The 20431-nt window shown below is 56.8% G+C and overlaps 1 protein-coding gene and 1 non-coding gene across 2 annotated transcripts; both read right to left on the bottom strand.

Annotated features, from left to right (window-relative positions):
* Positions 1-1006: 1006 nt before the first annotated feature.
* On the bottom strand, positions 1007-16848 carry taf6l (TAF6-like RNA polymerase II, p300/CBP-associated factor (PCAF)-associated factor). Its single transcript, XM_063036498.1, has 10 exons — positions 15919-16848; positions 15536-15622; positions 14702-14852; positions 13604-13654; positions 12413-12507; positions 10736-10810; positions 6894-7114; positions 4470-4602; positions 3163-3291; positions 1007-2991 (listed from the first exon to the last, which is right to left on the bottom strand). Exons 1-10 carry the CDS (start codon positions 16063-16065, stop codon positions 2182-2184), a joined length of 1899 nt encoding a protein of 632 aa, XP_062892568.1. The 5' UTR covers positions 16066-16848; the 3' UTR covers positions 1007-2181.
* A 2593-nt stretch (positions 16849-19441) lies between these two features.
* trnai-uau (transfer RNA isoleucine (anticodon UAU)) lies at positions 19442-19536 on the bottom strand. Its single transcript has 2 exons — positions 19499-19536; positions 19442-19477 (listed from the first exon to the last, which is right to left on the bottom strand). It is a non-coding gene; the product is annotated as a tRNA-Ile (tRNA).
* Between the last annotated feature and the right edge of the window lie 895 nt (positions 19537-20431).

The raw sequence follows: 20431 nt of genomic DNA, 5'->3' as shown, positions 1-20431 counted from the left end.
GGGAATCGGAATTAACACATGCCGATGATATTAAACCTGAATCTCTTCTCCACTGTCTCCAGAGCCTCCACATTCCAAATAAAACCGCGGGGAGGAAAGGTAAAGATGCTTGCTGCATGCACATCGAAACACTCCATTTGCGTCAAACCAGGGTCAACAAGGATTGTGCTGGACTGTGGGCGGAAACCGCAGCACCAGGGGGAAACCCACGCGGTCGCGGGAGGGAGCGCCAAGAGTCCTCACGGGCAGCGGTAGGAATCGAACCAGGGCCGTAACGCGTTACGGTGACGGCTACGTCCCCCCACCACCGTTGGGGCGTATTCTGCAGTCAGGGCACATGGCCGATATCAGGTTTGACGGCAGCCGCCGTTCCGGTCCGAACGTGGGATTTTAAATGCAGCTCGGAGCAACGGGCTTCCTGGAGCCTGCAGGTCGGGATCCATCAAACGTCCGCGTGGACCCCAGACGCCCGCCAAGTGGGCCAGTGGGGATGGACATTCACTCTGGGTGCGAAGATGGAGGTGTGTGACAACTATATGTAATCCAAAGGAAGCACTGTAGATGTATTGTAACTGGAGAATTGTCCTGCTGTTACCTTTCATCAGTAGTGTATAAAATGCCATGTAATATTGGACTGAGCAGCCCTCTGCTTCCACGAGTGTCTCAATATGATACCTGTGGCTCGTTTTTACTGAGTAAAACCCTTCTATATCCAACAGTTTCAGACTTTGTTCACAGTATTAACGGTATCACCCGGACAGGATCTTCCTCGCCAGTCCTCACAGGGCACGCATTTAAGGCGAGGGAGGTTAAGTTGGATGTTTGTGTGTGGGGAGAGATTTAGATTATTTCAGCATCCCGGTCAGCACAGACTTTGTAAACTGAACGGCCGGCTCCCGTTAATGAAATATTTGTTTTATCGGCAGATAAAGCAGGATCCAGACCAATTACACTCACGTGACCACGAACCCCAGTTAACCGGCACGTCTTTGGACTGTGGGAGGCAACGCGCTGGTCCCGGGAAGAGCGTACAAACTCCTTATGGACAGTGGCCGGAATCGAGCCTGGGTCGCCGGCGCTGTGAAGCGTTGTGGCTCTCCACCACGCCCCAAAATGTACGAAAGTGTCACGCGTACGGATTCATTCCTTTTTAATTCCAAACTTTGTATCAAACATTCCCAAATATACACGGAAAGCTCAAAACGTGACATAGAAAAGTAGTTCTCGGCAGTGACAGTCGCTGGGGGAGGTTTTGAGTCTTTGTGACGGGCAGATGTTTTACCCCAGGAGCTCGGTAGACTTGCCGTGAGGTGACTGCAGAGCAGATCAGAACTCAGCCGGTCAGGAAGAAGCTACAGAGGGAGATGGGACGGCCAATGGGACAGCATGGAGATCCTTCACCCGAACCGTTGACCGTCCACTTCCCGAGCTCCCCCGACAACTTGTGCGTCGCACCAGCTTCCAGCGTCCGCGGTTTCTGCCGCCTCCGGGGAAGGACGCGGCCCGGGACGGAAGTGAGGGGTGGGGTGGGTCTGAGATCTAGGGCTGGTATTCCTGGAGGGGGGAGAGGTGCGCTGCTTCGCCTCCCTGCTCAATACGGAGTGGGGCAGAGAGGGAAGCTAGCGTTGTGGCAGGATGGCAGCGGGGGGGGGCAGGGAGAGGCTTGCCAATGTTGGGGAATCCCACAATGGAGCGAGGAGGGGAGAGAGGTGAGGGGGAGAAGGGCGAGGGGAGGAGGGACTGGGGACAGGAGGAGGGAGAGGGGAGGAGGGAGTGGGGGAGAGGGGAGGAGGGAGAGGGGAGGAGGGAGTGGGGGAGAGGGGAGGAGGGAGAGGGGAGAGGGGAGGAGGGAGTGGGGGAGAGGGGAGGAGGGAGAGGGGAGGGGAGGAGGGAGGGGGTGCGGAGGGGAGGAGGGAGAAGGGAGGGGAGGAGGGAGAGGGGAGAGGGGAGGAGGGAGTGGGGGAGAGGGGAGGAGCGAGAGGGGAGGGGAGGAGGGAGGGGGTGCGGAGGGGAGGAGGGAGAAGGGAGGGGAGGAGGGAGAGGGGAGGAGGGGGTGTGTTGGGGAAGAGGGAGAGGGGAGGAGAGGGAGAGAGTATCACCTGAGGGAGGGTCTGAAGTGGAGAAAGGGTTGGGGGGGATAGAGAGGGTCGCTCTCCCCTCGCCGCCCCCCCCACAGCAAACTCAGAGGAGCATGCGTAGCGAGTAGTCGGTGTGTGGCCAGCGCCGGGCGGCCCGGTTGGCCCGGCCGATCATGGGCAGCCGCTGGCCGTACCTGGAGGCCAGGCTGGGGCCCCGGTACAGGGGGAAGGAGGTCTGGAAGACTCTGCCCCGCACCCGCAGCCCCACCTGCCGGCCGGCGATGAGGAAGGTCGGGTGCCCGCGGCAGGGGGACAGCCGGCTGCGCTGGAAGGCCTCCCGCACCCCCGCCGCGCCCCGCGCCTGGCCCGAGTCCCTCTCGTGCTGGGCCTGGCGGGCCGACAGCGGCTTGGCGGCGAGGCCCGCCCGGTGCGGGGGTGGCCGGGGCCCCGAGGGGTCGGCGGAGGGGCTCCCCTCCGGCCTGGGGCTGAGGGTCAGGCTGAGGGTCAGCTGCGGCATCTTGCGGGGGGCCTCGGCCCCCTCCGGCGGGGGCTGGGCCCTCGGGGCCTCCCCGTCCCGCGCCGGGGAGGGGGTCGGGGAGAGGGAGGGCTGGGCAGTGGGCGAGGGGGACGGGGAGGCCAGGCCGGGGCCGGTGCCGAAGCGCAGGGACAGGCTGTCCCCGAAGAAGGAGTAGAGGTGCCGGTAGAGGCAGGGCAGCGAGGAGGGGGGCGGAGGGGGCCGCGGAGGTGGGGACGAGGGGCCCGGGACCGTCTGCAGCAGGTGGCTGGCCAAGCCGAAGCCGAAGTCGGCAGGGGGGTCGCGGGGGGGGCTGCCGGCCGGGGAGGGGGCGTCGGGGCCGCAGTCCAGGCCGGGGTGCAGCCAGGCCTTGGCTTTCAGAAGCTTCTCCACGGCGACCTGAGGCGGGAGGAGGGAGAGCAAAGCTGAATCAGCAATCTGCAATTCACCCCCACACTGACCCCACAACCCTCCACCTCACCCCTGCTCTTTGACCCTGCGGCATCTCTGACCCCGCCACCCCACTGGAACCCCACAGCCCCGTCCCCAAGACGCAGACGTAACACCCACCAGCATGGCCCCGTACACCTTGTGTCCGTCGGCCTTGACCTGAGCGTTCGAGACGGAGTTGTCGTCCAGCACAGCCTGGAGGTTCGGCCAGTAGGTCGAGAGCTGGGGGTACAGGACCCTCTCCACTGCCTGGGGACACAACGCAGCCTCCATCAGAATGCCACATTCCAAACACACACCCCTCACCACCCCGCCCAGGGAGGGAGCAACACAGGGAGACGGACCAACACCGTGGAGAGGGAGCTTCACTCTGTGTCTGACCCCGGGAGTGTGTGATGGGACAGTGTAGAGGGAGCTTCACTCTGTGTCTGACCCTGGGAGTGTGTGATGGGACGGTGCGGAGGGAGCTTCACTCTGTGTCTGACCCCGGGAGGGTGTGATGGGACAGTTTATAAGGAGCTTCACTCTGTGTCTGACCCCGGGGGTGTGTGATGGGACGGTGTGGAGGGAGCTTCACTCTGAGTCTGACCCTGGGAGTGTGTGATGGGACGGTGTGGAGGGAGCTTCACTCTGTGTCTGACCCCGGGAGTGTGTGATGGGACGGTGCGGAGGGAGCTTCACTCTGTGTCTGACCCCGGGAGGGTGTGATGGGACGGTGTGGAGGGAGCTTCACTCTGAGTCTGACCCTGGGAGTGTGTGATGGGACGGTGTGGAGGGAGCTTCACTCTGTGTCTGACCCCGGGGGTGTGTGATGGGACGGTGTGGAGGGAGCTTCACTCTGCGTCTGACCCCGGGGGTGTGTGATGGGACGGTGCGGAGGGAGCTTCACTCTGTGTCCGACCCCGGGAGGGTGTGATGGGACGGTGTAGAGGGAGCTTCACTCTGTGTCTGACCCCGGGGGTGTGTGATGGGACGGTGTGGAGGGAGCTTCACTCTGTGTCCGACCCCGGGAGGGTGTGATGGGACGGTGTAGAGGGAGCTTCACTCTGTGTCTGACCCCGGGGGTGTGTGATGGGACGGTGTGGAGGGAGCTTCACTCTGTGTCCGACCCCGGGAGGGTGTGATGGGACGGTGTAGAGGGAGCTTCACTCTGTGTCTGACCCCAGGAGTGTGTGATATCAATCGCAAAGACCGTGCATTAGCTTCCTCCAGATCCCGAACTTACCCTCAGTCACCCTCCTTAAACTCAGCTGAGCGTTTCAGTGGGTGAGGGGTTGAGGTCACAGGGGAGGGTCAGTCAGGAGGAGGTCAGAGGTCAGTGAGAGGGATTTGGAGAAGGGTGAGGGAGTTAAAGATTCAAGGCAGGAGGTCACAAGAGGTGGAGGGAATGATCAGAAGGTACACCACCACTCACTCAAGCCCCTCACCTTCCAGCCGAGGGCGTTCAGCCCCACCAGCGCCCCGTAATGCGAGCAGAGCGGCCGTACGGGATCCACGAGCACCTTCTGCAGGGTCAGCAGGATCTGGTGGTACAGACCCCCGACCAAGTCACCGTGCCACCTGGTGGGTGGGGAGAGGGAGAGACACACACACAACGCGTCAGACAGAACCCAGAGCGACACCATCTCCACCCACACAGACCTCACCCCACCCCCGTCAGATCAAACCCCACAGAGAGGAAGGAGACAGAGGGATTCGGAAGGGGAGGGAGAGGGAGGGATGGGATGGGGGGGGGGAAGAGAGGAGCATATAGCACAGAAACTGGCCCTTCAGCCCATCTAGCCTATAATGGACCATTTAAACTCACATCGACCCACACCAGGACCATAGCCCTCCCATCCATGTACCTATCTAAACTTCTCTTCAACGTTGAAATCGAACTCCCATCCACCACTTGTGCTGGCATGCTCTCCCCACCCTCTGAGTTAAGAAGTTTCCCCTCATGTTCCCCTTAAATTTCTCACCTTTCACCCTTAACTCATGACCTCTGGTTGTAGTCCCACCCAAGCCTGCTTGCCTATCTATATCCCTCATAATTTTGTATACCTCTATCAAATCTCCCCTCAATCTTCTACGTTCCAAAGAATACAGCCCTAACCTGTTCAATCTTGAATTATAACTCAGGCCCTCCAGACCCGGCAAACATCCTTGTAAATTTTCTCTGCACTCTTTCAACCTTGTTTACATCTTTCCTGCAGGTAGGTGATCATAACTGCACACAATAATCCAAATTAGGCCTCACTGACGTCTTGAACAATTTCAACATAACATCCCATCTCCTGTAGTCAGTACTTTGACTTACGAAGGCCAATGTGCCAAAAGCTTTCTTTACAACCCTACCTGTGACGCCACTTTCAATGAATTATGGACTTACATCCCCAGATCCTCTTGTTCTACCATTCACCGTGTAAAGCTGATTTATATCTGTGCCTACTAGCTTGTGCCACAGCCTACGCAAGTGGGCGACGCCGTTGTGAGCATTTATACTTGTGCGTTGGTGTGTCTGCGTCGCTCTGCAATTCACCGCCAAAACTTCAAACAATGGCGACTGAAACTGAAGGAGGGTGAATCTCCTGTGCTTGTCCAGCCACTGAGAGGCGTGGACCAGGACACGCATTTCAAATCTTTTCGGACATCGGCAGGTAGGTTTGACGATTTGGTTCATCGTCTCCAACCGTTTGTTTCGCATCAGTGTACGCTCAGAGACTGGCAATCACCTATTCGGGTTTTAGCTTCAGGTGGAAGTCAAGGGAGTACAAAGAAGGTTCACCAGATTGATTCCTGGGATGGCAGGACTTTCGTATGAAGAAAGACTGGATGAACTGGGCTTGTACTCGCTGGAATTTAGAAGATTGAGGGGGGATCTTATTGAAACGTATAAAATCCTAAAGGGATTGGACAGGCTAGATGCAGGAAGATTGTTCCCGATGTTGGGGAAGTCCAGAACAAGGGGTCACAGTTTGAGGATAAAGGGGAAGCCTTTTAGGACCGAGATTAGGAAAGACTTCTTCACACAGAGAGTGGTGAATCTGTGGAATTCTCTGCCACAGGAAACAGCTGAGGCCAGTTCATTGGCTATATTTAAGAGGGAGTTAGATATGGCCCTTGTGGCTACGGGGATCAGGGGGTACGGAGAGAAGGCAGGGGCGGGGTTCTGAGTTGGATGATCAGCCATGATCATACTGAATGGCGGTGCAGGCTCGAAGGGCCGAATGGCCTACTCCTGCACCTATTTTCTATGTTTCTATGTTTCAACAGGCTGTAGCAGCTAGCTACAAACTGGCGTCAGGCACAGGGTCCTCCATAATCTCAGAGGTCTGTAAAACTTTATGGAAACCATTGCAGCCAGAGTTCCTTCCCTGCCCTTCAGTCGCCCAATGGGAAGCTATTGCAGCGTAGGAGGAAATGCGATGCTACCAAGCGGACCGATCACAGTTGTGGTCTGCGACGCCGCGACACGTTGTTACATTTTGGGAGAGGTGCGCGTCAGGCTACGGCGTAGGGAACGCGGCTACACCATACCTGTGGCGTGCATTTGACGCACAAGTATAAATCGGCCTTAAGACCTACCCTGGCTGGTCCTCCCGAAGTGCGACAACTCGCACCAGGTTCCATCTGCCATTTTCAGACCATTTCTCCAGTGATCCAGATCCCTCTGATACCCTCCTCACCGTCCACCACACCCCCAATCTTGGTGTCATCCGCAAATCTGCCGACCCTGTTCACCACGGAGGGAGGGAAGAGGACAGAGGAGAGGGAGGACGGGGAGGCCGGAGGGAAAGTGGGCGTGTGGGGGGAAATGAGAGAGGGAGGGAGTGAGTGTGGAACCAGCGAGCCCCCCGGCCTCTCACCAGAAGATCTGACTCAGCAGCAGGGCAGCGTAGTCCCGGAGGGTCCAGTGGTCGTTGAGGGGGTTGATGGAGGCGGCCAGCGGCTCCAGGATGCAGTACATGACGCTGGAGACCAGGCTGCGCAGGTACGAGCCCAGGTACAGGTACGGGTTGCAGATCAGACTCTTCACCATGTGCAGGAGCCGGTTCAGCTGCTCCAGGTCGTGGCTCACCGATTTCACCTGGGAGGGGGCAGGAGGAGGGTGCAGTCACGCAGACTCGGGGGCCCCTCTGCCCGTCCACCTACGCTGGTCCCCCTTTCACTCCATCTCAACACCCCCTCCCAGCCGTCCTGCCAGTTCCCCGAAGACTCTCCCTCTCCACCGCGGACCGGGGGGGGGGGGCGGGAGCTGACCCACACGTCGTTGGGACGTGGGAGGGAAACGGAGAACCTGGGGGAAACTGTCACAGGGAGAACATAAAACTCTCACACAGAGCTGAAGGTCGGGATCGAACCGGGTTCCCCGGAACCCGCTGCGACTTCAGGAGGACAGGGTGGCGCAGAAGGCGTACGGTACGCTGGGCCTTCAGCGGGCAGGGCACCGGGCTCAACAGTCAGCGAGTCAGCGGTCCAGCCTCGGCCAGGCCACGTCTGGAGGGTCGCGTCCAGTTCTGGTCACCCTGTTACGGGAAGGGTGTGGAGGCTTTGGAGAGGGTGAGGATTAGAGAGGCCGGACGAACCTGGGTTTGTTTCTGTGGCGTGTCGGAGGCTGAGGGCAGATCTGATAGAGGTCTGGGGTGATGAGAGTAGACAGTATCGTCTTCCCAGGTCTGAAGTGCCTAGTACCAGAGGGCGTGCATTTAAAGTGAGAGAGGGGTAGATTCAAAGGAGTTGTGTGAGGACAAGTGTTTTTTTTACACAGAGAGAGGTGGGTGTGTGGAATGAGCTGCCGGGGACAGTGTTGGAGGCAGATACTATCGAGGTGTTTGACAGTCTGTTAGACAGACACATGAATGTGCTGGGAATGATGGGATATGGGCCATGTGCAGGGATGGAGGGAGATGGACCGCGTGCAGGGAATGGAGGGAGATGGACCGCGTGCAGGGAATGGAGTGAGATGGACTGTGTGCAGGGAATGGAGGGAGATGGACCGTGTGCTGGGAATGATGGGATATGGGCCATGTGCAGGGAATGGAGGGAGATGGACCGCGTGCAGGGAATGGAGGGAGATGGACCGTGTGCAGGGAATGGAGGGAGATGGACCATGTGCAGGGAATGGAGGGAGATGGACCATGTGCAGGGAATGATGGGATATGGGCCATGTGCAAGGAATGGAGGGAGATGGACCGCGTGCAGGGAATGGAGGGAGATGGACCATGTGCAGGGAATGGAGAGAGATGGACCGCGTGCAGGGAATGGAGGGAGATGGACCGTGTGCAGGGAATGATGGGATATGGGCCATGTGCAGGGAATGGAGGGAGATGGACCGCGTGCAGGGAATGGAGGGAGATGGACCATGTGCAGGGAATGGAGAGAGATGGACCATGTGCAGGGAATGGAGGGAGATGGACCGTGTGCAGGTAATGGAAAGAGATGGACACAAAATAATCTGCAGATGCTGTGATCAAAGCAACACTTTCAGTACGCCGGATGAACTCAGCAGGTTGGGCAGCATCAGTCAGAGATGATGAGTCGACCTTTTGGGCCGGAACCCTTCGTCAGGATTGAAGAATGAAAGATGGGGAAGGGTTTGAAGAATGCTTGTAGCGTCAGTTGAAAGACCAGTAATTTGAAAGACAAAGGGGTGGGGGAGGGGAAGCATTGACGTCATAGCCCTGAAAACAATGGGTAGTAGAAGGAGGCGGAACCATGAGGGAGGTGATAGGGAGCTGGGGGAGGGGGCAGAGTGAAATAGGGATAGGGGAAGGGAGGGGGAGGGAATTACCGGAAGTTGGAGAATTCTATGTTCATACCAAGGAGCTAGAGACTACCTAGACGGTATATGAGGTGTTGCTCCTCCAACCTGAGTTTAGCCTCATCATGGCAGTAGAGGAGGCCATGTATGGACATATCCGAATGGGAGTGGGAAGCAGAGTTGAAGTGGGTGGCTACCAGGAGATCCTGTCTGTTTTGGAGGTGCTCGACGAAGCCGTCCCCCAATCTGCGTCGGGTTTCACCGATGTAGAGGAGGCCGCACCGGGAGCACCGGATGCAATAGCTGACCCCGACAGAGAGAGAGATGGGCATTGTGCAGGAAGATGGAATTTAATTTAATTTCGGCACAGATGTGACAGGCTGTCCTTCTGCCGTGCTGCCCGATGCTCTGGGGGACAGAGTTCGTAACCGCACTCTGGGAGAATCTGAATTCCTAAACCGAACGCTGCTCTGTACAATGGAAACCTACAACACAGAACAGCCCACGACACCGTGCCGACCTGCTAACCCACTCCACAATCAATCTGACCCTTCCCGCCTGCATTTCTCCAAAGTGATTAGCCGAGGGTTAAATAGATGCTCAGTGCAGGACCTGTTCCGTGATGTATCTCTAAATAAAATTTTTAAAAATAAATTAAATCTAGGAGTGTCTTAAATGTCCCTATGTGTCTGCCTCTACCACACAGCCACCACTCCCTGTGTAAAATACCTACCTCCGACATCCCCCCACCCCAAAAATACTTTCTCCACTCACCTTTCACCGAAGGAGGTACAAGAGCACCAGGACTCCCGACTGCCAGAGTGGGTAACAGCTACCTCCCTCAGGCTGTGAGACTAATGTCTCGTCACCAGGACAACGAGCTGTTCGCTGTTCACCACCGCGAGCATTTTGAATCGTATTCTATTAACTTATCTGTGGTAATAATTTGTTATGTGCGATGTAAGTTTAGTGGGAGCACCGTTGTCTAGAGGGACGTTGCTTCGTTTGGTCGTACAGTCAGATGACCATAAACTTGAGCTTGAGATACAGCCCCTCATATTAGCCGTTTCCACCCTGGGGAAAATGCCTCTGGCTCTCCACTCGATCTGCACCTCTTATCATCCTGTACACCTCTATCAGGTCTCCTCTTATCCTCCTTCGCTCCAGAGAGAAAAGCCCGAGCTCGGCTCAACCTATCCTTATAAGATGATCTCCGATCCAGGCAGCATCTCTGACGCTTCCACACCCTTCCTAGAATGAGGCGGCCAGAGCAGAACACGAGACCCTGCAGATGCTGGGAATCTTGAAGGCACGCACAAAACGCTCGAGGAGCTCAGCGGGTTGGTCAGTGCCGGTGGAGGGGCATAGGTGGTCAATGTTTCGGGCAGACACCCTCCATCAGGGCTGGGAAGGAAGGGGTTGGGCGGGGGGAGAAGCCACAGTAACAAGGTGGAGGGAGAGGAGTGCCAGCTGACAGGTTCCACCAGGTGGGGAGAGCGGGGGAATGAAGTGAGAAGCTGGGAGGTGATAGGTGGAAGAGGTGAAGAAGGAGGAATCTGATCGGAGAGGAGAGTGGGCTGGGGAGAGAGGGAAGGAGGAGGGGAACCAGAGGGAGATGAGGAGAAGAGACAGGGTGAGAGGGGAACTAGAATGGGGAAGTGTGGGAGTGAGGAGAAATTACCAAAAGTTAGAGAAATCGATGCTCATACGATCAGGTTGGAGGCTACCCGGACAGAATAGATGTTGCTCATCATGGTATCAACCTGCGTGGCAACTTTCTGGGATCTAGACCCCTCTTTTCCCCGCACTAGGAACCCTGTCACTAGTAGAGAGGGAGCACGGTGCTGTGGAGAGGCGCCGTGTCGAGCAGCCGCAGCTAAAGGCAAACTGCAACCAAATCGCAACACGGGAGACCAGCGACGTCAGCCACACCAGGATCATACCTACCCCACTGACCACGTACACAAAGTAGGGCAGCAGAGCGGCAATCTTCGAATTCGACTGCAGGTCCTGAAGAGCCACCTAGGCAGGGAAGATCGAGAGAGAATTCAGGGGTCAGACACAGAGTGAATCTCCCTCCACATCGTCCCATCACACACTCCCGGGGTCAGACACAGAGTGAAGCTTCCTCCACACCGTCCCATCACACACTCCCGGGGTCAGACACAGAGTGAATCTCCCTCCACACCGTCCCATCACACACTCCCGGGGTCAGACACAGAGTGAAGCTTCCTCCACACCGTCCCATCACACACTCCCGGGGTCAGACACAGAGTGAAGCTCCCTCCACACCGTCCCATCACACACTCCCGGGGTCAGACACAGAGTGAAGCTTCCTCCACACCGTCCCATCACACACTCCCGGGGTCAGACACAGAGTGAAGCTCCCTCCACACCGTCCCAGCACACACTCCCGGGGTCAGACACAGAGTGAAGCTCCCTCCACACCGTCCCATCACACACTCCCGGGGTCAGACATAATGAAGCTCCCTCTACACTGTCCCATCACACACTCCCAGGGTCAGACACTGAGTGAAACTCCATCCACATCATCCCATCACACACTCCCGGGGTCAGACATAGAGTGAAGCTCTCTCCACACCATCCCATCACACACTCCCAGGGTCAGACACTGAGTGAAACTCCATCCACATCATCCCATCACACACTCCCGGGGTCAGACATAGAGTGAAGCTCCCTCTACACCGTCCCATCACACACTTCCAGGGTCAGACACAGAGTGAAGCTCCCTCTACACTGTCCCATCACACACTCCCAGGGTCAGACACAGAGTGAAGCTCCCTCTACACTGTCCCATCACACACTCCCAGGGTCTGACACAGAGTGAAGCTCCTTCCACACCGTCCCATCACACACTCCCGGGGTCAGACAGAGTGAAGCTCCCTCTGCACCGTCCCATCACACACTCCCGGGGTCAGACACAGAGTGAAGCTCCCTCTACACTGTCCCATCACACACTCCCAGGGTCAGACACAGAGTGAAGCTCCCTCCACACCGTCCCATCACACACTCCCGGGGTCAGACAGAGTGAAGCTCCCTCTGCACCGTCCCATCACACACTCCCGGGGTCAGACACAGAGTGAAGCTCCCTCTACACTGTCCCATCACACACTCCCGGGGTCAGACACAGAGTGAAGCTCCCTCCACACCGTCCCATCACACACTCCCGGGGTCAGACACAGAGTGAAGCTCCCTCTGCACTGTCCCATCACACACTCCCGGGGTCAGACACAGAGTGAAGTTCCCTCTGCACGTTTCCCCAGACATGGGCAGTAAGGGTTAAGTACGGAGAATTAATACTTAGACCATGAAAAAGGATCTAGTGCTTTTCCAGCGCCCATGACGAATAAACTCTATCGGGGTTCCAGCCGCATTCACGTATTGATTATAACTGACGTTTCGATGACAAACTCGGCCATCTTCACTGGGGATGATGCCTTACATCTACTCCGGTGGTATTTATACCCCCATTATCCGTTTCTCCTGATTGGCTAGTCCTCATCCAATCAGGATTCCGCTCTCCCACCTTGCTTACAATCCAGGACCATTGATACGTTTACAAATCAATATCGGAACGGTTCCGATCGATCAGGCCGTCCTCACCTTCATGAGGTGGTGGTCATCCCCGAGCACGGCCCTGGTGACTTGCTGGTAATATTTCATCAGGTCGTCCGAGAGGGAGGAGACGGCTGTCGGCACTGAACGGGATGAAGCAGAGGGTATCACCGCCCGGCCGAGCCCGGCACCCCTCGGGCACTGAGCTGCCCCCTCACCCTCAGAGATCCTCACCCCGCCGAGACTCTCCCCTCACCCTCAGATCCCCACCCCAGTGAGACTGAACCCCTCCACTCACCTCAGAGATCTAGTCCGAGCCCCTCCCCTCACCCTCAGACTTCCCCACCCCTCCCCTCACCCTCAGAGATCCTCACGCCAAGACTCTCCCCTCACCCTCAGACATTCCCACCCTTCCCCTCAGAGATCTAGTCCGAGTCCCTCCCCTCACCCTCCGACATCCTCACCCCGAGACTCTCCCCTCACCCTCAGATCCCCACCCCAGTGAGACTGAACCCCTCCCCTCACCCTCAAGAGATCTAGTCCGAGCCCTCCCCTCACCCTCAAACATCCTCACCCCACCGAGCCCCTCCCCTCACCCTCAGAGATCCCCGCCCCTCGGGGACATTTGGTGCAGTGACGATTACCACTGGATCAGTAATCCAGAGACACGGTTAAACGCTGGGGCCATGAGTTTGAATCCCACCACAGCAGTTTTGAATATGAATTCAATAAAAATATCTGGTGGCCATTGTCAGAAAATCCATCCGGTCACCCATGTCCTTCAGGGCAGGAATCCTGCCATCCCCACCTGTGACTCCAGACCCACAGCAACGTGGTTTCCTCTTACAGAGGGGGGTGGGCAATGCATGCTGGCTCAGCTGGCGAAGCCCACGTTTGAAAAGAGACTCTCCGTGTGTCCCCAGTCCCCCCAGTGATCCTCCGATTCCCTCCCCCGTGTTCCCAGGGAATCCGCTGCCTCTCAGGGAGTTCCCACCCCATCGCAATCCACCCTTCTCCAGCTCCTTCCGATGGCCTCCTCTCTCCCCGGCCCTCGGCCTCCCTCCATCCCTCCCCCTACCCGCAGCCTCCCCTCGTCCCCATCCCCGCCGCCATCACACTCGTCACACCAGGAGCTCTTGATGTCGGAATGGGGAGGGGAGGGGAATGTGGGAGGGGAGTTGGTGGGCCCTCGAGTTGGGCGGGAGGGGAGAGGAAGGATGGGTTGAGGGAGGAACTCACCCACTCCCTGAGCCTCTTCGTTGCCTTTACTGTCCAAGTACGAGATCTGAACTTGAAGCACAAGGACGGAGAAGGACGTCAGAGAAAACTCCCCACAAACCTCCCATCCTCCCTCCCCACCCCTCCCCGTCTGCATCCCTCCTCTCCCGACCCGCTCAATCCTCCGTGCCTCATACACCCAATCGTCACACTCCCAACGTCCCCACACCCTCGTGTCAGAGTACCACCCCTCCCCGTCCCTCCCACACTCCCCCCTCCCTGTCTCTCCCAAACTCCACCTCCCTGTCCCTCCCAAACTCCCCCCTCCCCGTCCCTCCCAAACTCCCCCTCCCCATCCCTCCCAAACTCCCCCCTCCCCGTCCCTCCCAAACTCCCCCCTCCCAGTCCGTCCCACACTCCCCCCTCCCCGTCCCTCCCAAACTCCCCCCTCCCCATCCCTCCCACACTCCCCCCTCCCCGTCCCTCCCACACTCCTCCCTCCCCATCCCTCCCAAACTCCCCCTCCCCGTCTCTCCCAAACTCCCCCCTCCCCGTCCCTCCCAAACTCCCCCCTCCCCGTCCCTCCCACACTCCCTCCCCGTCCCGCCCAAACTCCTCCCTCCCCGTCCCTCCCACACTCCCCCCTCCCCGTCCCTCCCAAACTCCTCCCTCCCCGTCCCTCCCAAACTCCACCTCCCCGTCTCTCCCAAACTCCCACCTCCCCGTCTCTCCCACACTCCCCCGACCCTCCCTCTCGGCGGATCCCCATCCCTCCCACACTCCCCCGTCCCTCCCTCTGGGCGGGTCCCCGTCCCTCCCACACTCCCCCGTCCCTCCCTCTCGGCGGGTCCCCGTCCCTCCCACACTCCCCCGTCCCTCCCTCTGGGTGGGTCCCCGTCTCTCCCACACTCCCCCGTCCCTCCCTCTCGGCGGGTCCCCGTCCCTCCCACACTCCCCCGTCCCTCCCTCTGGGCGGGTCCCCGTCCCTCCCACACTCCCCCGTCCCTCCCTCTTGGCGGGTCCCCGTCCCTCCCACACTCCCCCGTCCCTCCCTCTCGGCGGGTCCCCGTCCCTCCCACACTCCCCCGTCCCTCCCTCTGGGCGGGTCCCCGTCCCTACCGCGGATGGTGGTCTCGGCGCAGCCCTTCGGGATGTTGGTGGCGAGCGCCAGCTCAAGCAGGTTCACCTCACGGTCCTCGGGCACGAGCAGCTCACCGTCCCTCAGCCCGCGGAATGGCAGCCCGTCAGCCGCCCCGTAGCCGCACACCGGCTGCGGGCAGAGCAGAGAGATCGAGGGTCAGCGGGCTGAGGGACGGTCCGTGGGTAGGGCAGGTCGAGCCAATTCAGAGGTACGCCGGGGTAGAGGGGACTGTGTGAGGGGCTGGGAGAAGGAGTGTAGGGTCAACATCCAGAACGGGGGAGGGGGAGGGGGAGGGGACGTGAGGGGCAGAAGAATAGGAAGAGGAGGGAAGGAGCTGGAACAGGGGTCACTGGCAAGGAGAGGGGAGTGGGGAGGGGAGTCGGATAGGAGGGAGAGGCGAGGGGGAAGAGAGGAACATAAGGAGCCGGGGAAAGAGGGTGAAAAGGGAAGGGAAGGTGGACTGTGGAAAGAGGAGGAAGAGGAGGAGGGGGAGGAGGGGTAGGGAGGGATGGACGGGAGGAGAGAGATACCTCACCTCGACGTTGGCCCAGCGCAAGGAAGGGAAGGTGGAAATAGGAGGAGGGGGAGGAGGGGGGTGGAGGGAGGAGGGAGGGATGGAGGGGAGGGGGGTGGAGGGAGGAGGGAGGGATGGAGGGGAGGGGGAGGAGGGAGAAGGGAGGGATGGAGGGGAGCAGAGAGGTACCTCACCTCGACGTTGGCCCAGCGCAAGGAAGGGAAGGTGGAAAGAGGAGGAGGGGGAGGAGGGGGAGGGGGGTAGGGAGGGGGATGGAGGGAGGAGAGAGACACCTCACCTCGACGTTGGCCCAGCGCAAGGCACGGTTGAAGTCCTCGGTGGTGAGCTTCCTGCGCCGGGCGTGTTTCATGAACTGTGCGCTGTTCTGTGAGGGAGAGGCGCAGTGAGGGGTCAGTGCGGCAGAGACACTCCCCTACCCTCTCCCTCACCCTCACCACTTCCCCCACCCAGTCCAACCCTCTACTCAGGAAGGGGGGGGTGCTGGTGGGTGACGGGGTGACAGGGTTAGTGTACAGGACGGGGTAGGGTTTTGATGCTTCGACACCCGACCCAGACCCTGACCCTGACCCAGACCCTGAACCCAGACCCTGACCCTGAACCCAGACCCTGACCCTGACCCTGACCCAGACCCTGAACCCAGACCCAGACCCAGACCCAGACCTGCGCCACCTCGCGCAGCCGGTAGCAGACGTCCTCGGACAGCAGGGCCGCCACCTCGTCACCGAGCTCCAGCCCCGCGCTCTCCGCCATCAGCTTCACCGACTCGCGGGGCACCTCGGCAAACCGGCGCTCCTCCCGCTCAGACATCCCTCCCTAGTAACCCGGTTAACTACTGCTTAACCAATCTATGTACCAGCTCAACTAGCACTTAATGCACTTATTAACAGACACAAACACCACTTAACCGGTCCACTAACCAGCTGAACCACTTAACCCACTCATTAACAGACGCAATCACCACATAACCAGCTCAACTACCACTTAACCTGTCCATAAAACAGCTTAACTACCACTTAATGCGTCCACAACGGGGCTCAAATTACAGATTAAGCCACTCACAACCAGGATCGACCACTGGATAACTCAGCTCAACTCATAACCATTCACAACCTGGTTCGACTACTGGTTAACCCATCTGCAACCTGCTATCATGCTAACTCCTCGCCGTGTCTGTTTTCTGCCCCCACTGATTAATGATAGCCAGGCCCCATGCTGCCTGGTTACCAATCCACTCCCACTAACTAATAATAACCACGCTCTGACTAACCAATTTCCACCAACACTGGTTAGTAAAACCCAAACGCTGAATACTTTACCCCCCACAAAAATTATAACTGGCTAACCATGATCCTTCATTTAACTAGTAATAACCAATCCTTCACCAGCTGCTAACTACAAGAATTCGATTTAACAATCCCTAACTAGTTTTTACTACCTCCTACTAGCAATAACCTTAACCAGCTCTCACTAACTAGCAATACCTCTCCTCACACTGCTCACCACTCACCCCCTCGCTCTAACCCTCCCTCCCCCATGCTAACTAGCAGTAACCATCCCTTAACCAGTTCTTAACCAACATCCCGCTTTCTCTCAGAGGCGGTGGGAAGGACAAGTGCTTCCGGTTTGCCATCCGACCAATCGGCGCCCGGCGCCTGTGAATGGGCGGAACTCTTCGGATCGTCCTGATTGGCGAAAAGCAAGGGCCATCAACCGCACGTGTGACGGGCGCTGAAGCCAGAAGGTCACGTGGAGGGGGGTAGCAGCCGTCCAGATTTAAAGGGGCCGCGTCCCCTGGTGTCGGGGCACGGATGGTGTTTGAGCTGTGCCCAGCCACACAGTCACGAGTGTAGAGAGCGTCAAACAGGATTGGGTCTGTCATATCTAATTAAAACTGTCGCCACCCCCGAGTCTTTTACCCTCTCTTGACCTTTTAACCTCCACAACTCCCATTTGCCCCCACGGTGAGAGATTTACTAGACTAGTACCCACTAGAATGGGTGGGGACCTTTATAAGCAACAGGCTAGAGATTCAGAAAGCTAGTGGGTGGGGGGAAGGATCATTGAAACACAAGACCAGGTCAAGTTTATCGTCATTTAACCATGTACATGTATACCGTCAAACGAGACGTTTCCCCAAACCAGGGTGTAAAGCACACAGGCTCACAGAACACACGATAGCTTATGCAGGCAAGGATAAAATCACACATAAATAACAATATAAAGTGCGTTAATATTAAATATTGTGAAGTACGGAATAGATGAACCAGTGACACTTCGAATGCGATGCAGCAGAGAGTTCAGAAGCCTAATGTCCTGGGGGAAGAAACTGTTTCCCATCCTGACCGTTCTTGTCCTTTTGCATCAAAGTCTCCTGCCTGATGGTAGAAAGTCAAAGAGGATGCTGGATGGATGGGTGGGATCCTTGATAATGCTAAGGGGCCCTGTGTACGCAGCGCTCCTGATAAATGTCCCCGATGGATGGTAGGGAGACCCCTATGATAACCTCATCCTCCCCCACTATAGGAAATATCCTCTCCACATCCACTCTATCTGTGTCCTCTGGTCCTAGACTCCCCCACTATAGGAAACATCCTCTCCACATCCACTCTATCTGTGTCCTCTGGTCCTAGACTCCCCCACTATAGGAAACATCCTCTCCACATCCACTCTATCTGTGTCCTCTGGTCCTAGACTCCCTCACTACAGGAAACATCCTCTCCACATCCACTCTATCTGTGTCCTCTGGTCCTAGACTCCCTCACTACAGGAAACATCCTCTCCACATCCACTCTATCTGTGTCCTCTGGTCCTAGACTCCCTCACTACAGGAAACATCCTCTCCACATCCACTCTATCTGTGTCCTCTGGTCCTAGACTCCCTCCACCATGGGAAACATCCTCTCCACATCCACTCTATCTGTGTCCTCTGGTCCTAGACTCCTCCACTATAGGAAACATCCTCTCCATGTCCACTCTAATTGGCCTTTCAAGATTCAATAAACCACAAGACACAGGAACAGGAACAGAATTAGGCCAGTCTGCTCCCCCATTCCATCATGGCTGATTTATTCTCCCTCTCAACCCCATTCTCCTGTCTTCTCCCTGTAACCTTTCGCACCCTGACCAATCAGGAACCTATTAACCTCCGCCTTAACTACACCAGATGATGTGGCATCCACAGCCACGACTTCTACACACTCACCTCCCTCTGGCTGAAGGTTTCAGTGAGATTCCCCTCTCATTCTACTAAACTCCAGTGAAGTCAGACCTGGAGCCCTCAAACGCTCCTCATAGATTAACCCCTTTCATTCCTGGGATTGATCTTATAAAGTACCTCACACTCGTCTGCATTAAACTCCATCTGCCATTTGTCGGCCCATGTTTCCAGCTGATGCAGTTTCCTCTGCAAGCCACAATAGTCTTGCTTGCTGTCCAGTACACCTCCTGATCTTCGTGTCATCCACAAGCTTGCTGATTCAGTGAACCGCATTATCATCCAGATCGTTGATGTAGACGACAAACAACAACAGACCCAGCTGCCGGTCCCTGTGGCACTGCACTAGTCGCAGGCCTCCAGACAGAGAGGCAACCCCTCTACCGCCACTCAAAATGCTGGGGGAACTCAGCAGGCCAGGCAGCATCTCTGGAGAAAAGTGCAGTCGACGTTTCGGGCCGAGACCTGCTTCCACTCCCTGGCTTCTCCCACAAAGCCAACGTCTAATCCAGTTTACTACCTCACCCTGAATGCCGAGCGACTGAACCTTCCTGACCAGCCTCCCATGCGGGACCTTGTCCAATGCCTTGCTGAAGTCCATGTAGACAACATCCACTGCCTTGCCTTCATCAGCTTTCCTGGTAAACTTCCTCAAAAAAAAATGCTCCATGAAATTGGTTAGACACGACCTACCACACACAAGGCCACGTTGACTATCCTGAATCAGTCCCCGTCTCTCGAAATATCTGGTCCTGGTTTACTTTTAGCGCCTTTCTTAAAGCATGGAAACAACGTTAGCTACCCTCCACTCCTCTATCCGGACCCATGGCTAAGGGACATTTTAAATAGCCTCCAATTCATTCATTCCCCGGCACCTTTCTCTGGAGCCTCACGTCTGAATGTTATATTATATTCAGTATTACTGTATATGAATTGGGTACCTAGACCGCATTCGGCTCATAAAATCAGTGCTCCAGGTGAGGCTCGAACTCACAACCTCGGCATCGCTCGCTGCCCGCACTGCTGTATAAGTACCGCGCGCTAACCGATTGCGCCACTGGAGCCCACAGGCCTCCGATAGACACGGAGGAAAGGAGACACCGAGCAGCGTGGCCTCCCGCTTCCTTCCCCCTCCCCAACACACACACACAGTCTCTCTCTCTCACAGTGTCACACACACACACACACACACCACGCAAAGAGGCCCCTCGTTGTTATGATGCAAAAAAAAATTACGGACATCCGTGACTAGGAAGGATGGTAATAAAGATTTATTTTTAAAACACACGCACATAATATGCTGGAGGAATTCTGTGTGTGTGTGTGAGAGAGAGAGTCTGTCTGAGTGTGAATGTATCTGTGTCTATATGTTTGTGTGTGAGTGTGTGTGTGAGTGTGTGTCTGTGAGTGTATCTGCGTCTATATGCGTGTGAGGTGTGTACCTGTGTCTGTGTCGATGTGTGTCTGTGTGTGTCTGTGTCTGTGTATGTGTGTGTGTGTCTGTGTCTATGTTTGTGTGTGTGTGAGTGTGTGTGTGTCTGTGTCGATGTGTGTCTGTGTGTATCTGTGTCTGTGTCGATGTGTGTCTGTGTGTGTCTGTGTGTATCTGTGTCTGTGTCGATGTGTGTGTGTGTGTGAGTGTGTGTGTGTCTGTGTCGATGTGTGTGTGTGTGTGTGTGAGTGTGTGTGTGTCTGTGTCGATGTGTATCTGTGTCTGTGTCGATGTGTGTGTGTGTGTCTGTGTGTATCTGTGTCTGTGTCGATGTGTGTGTGTGTGTGAATGTGTGTGTGTCTGTGTCGATGTGTATCTGTGTGTATCTGTGTCTGTGTCGATGTGTGTGTGTGTGTGTCTGTGTGTATCTGTGTCTGTGTCGATGTGTGTGTGTGTGTGAGTGTGTGTGTGTCTGTGTCGATGTGTATCTGTGTGTATCTGTGTCTGTGTCGATGTGTGTGTGTGTA

Source organism: Mobula hypostoma, chromosome 30 (assembly GCF_963921235.1).
Source record: "Mobula hypostoma chromosome 30, sMobHyp1.1, whole genome shotgun sequence".
Taxonomy (NCBI): Eukaryota; Metazoa; Chordata; class Chondrichthyes; order Myliobatiformes; family Myliobatidae; genus Mobula; species Mobula hypostoma.
This window is presented reverse-complemented; position numbering and strand designations above follow the sequence as displayed.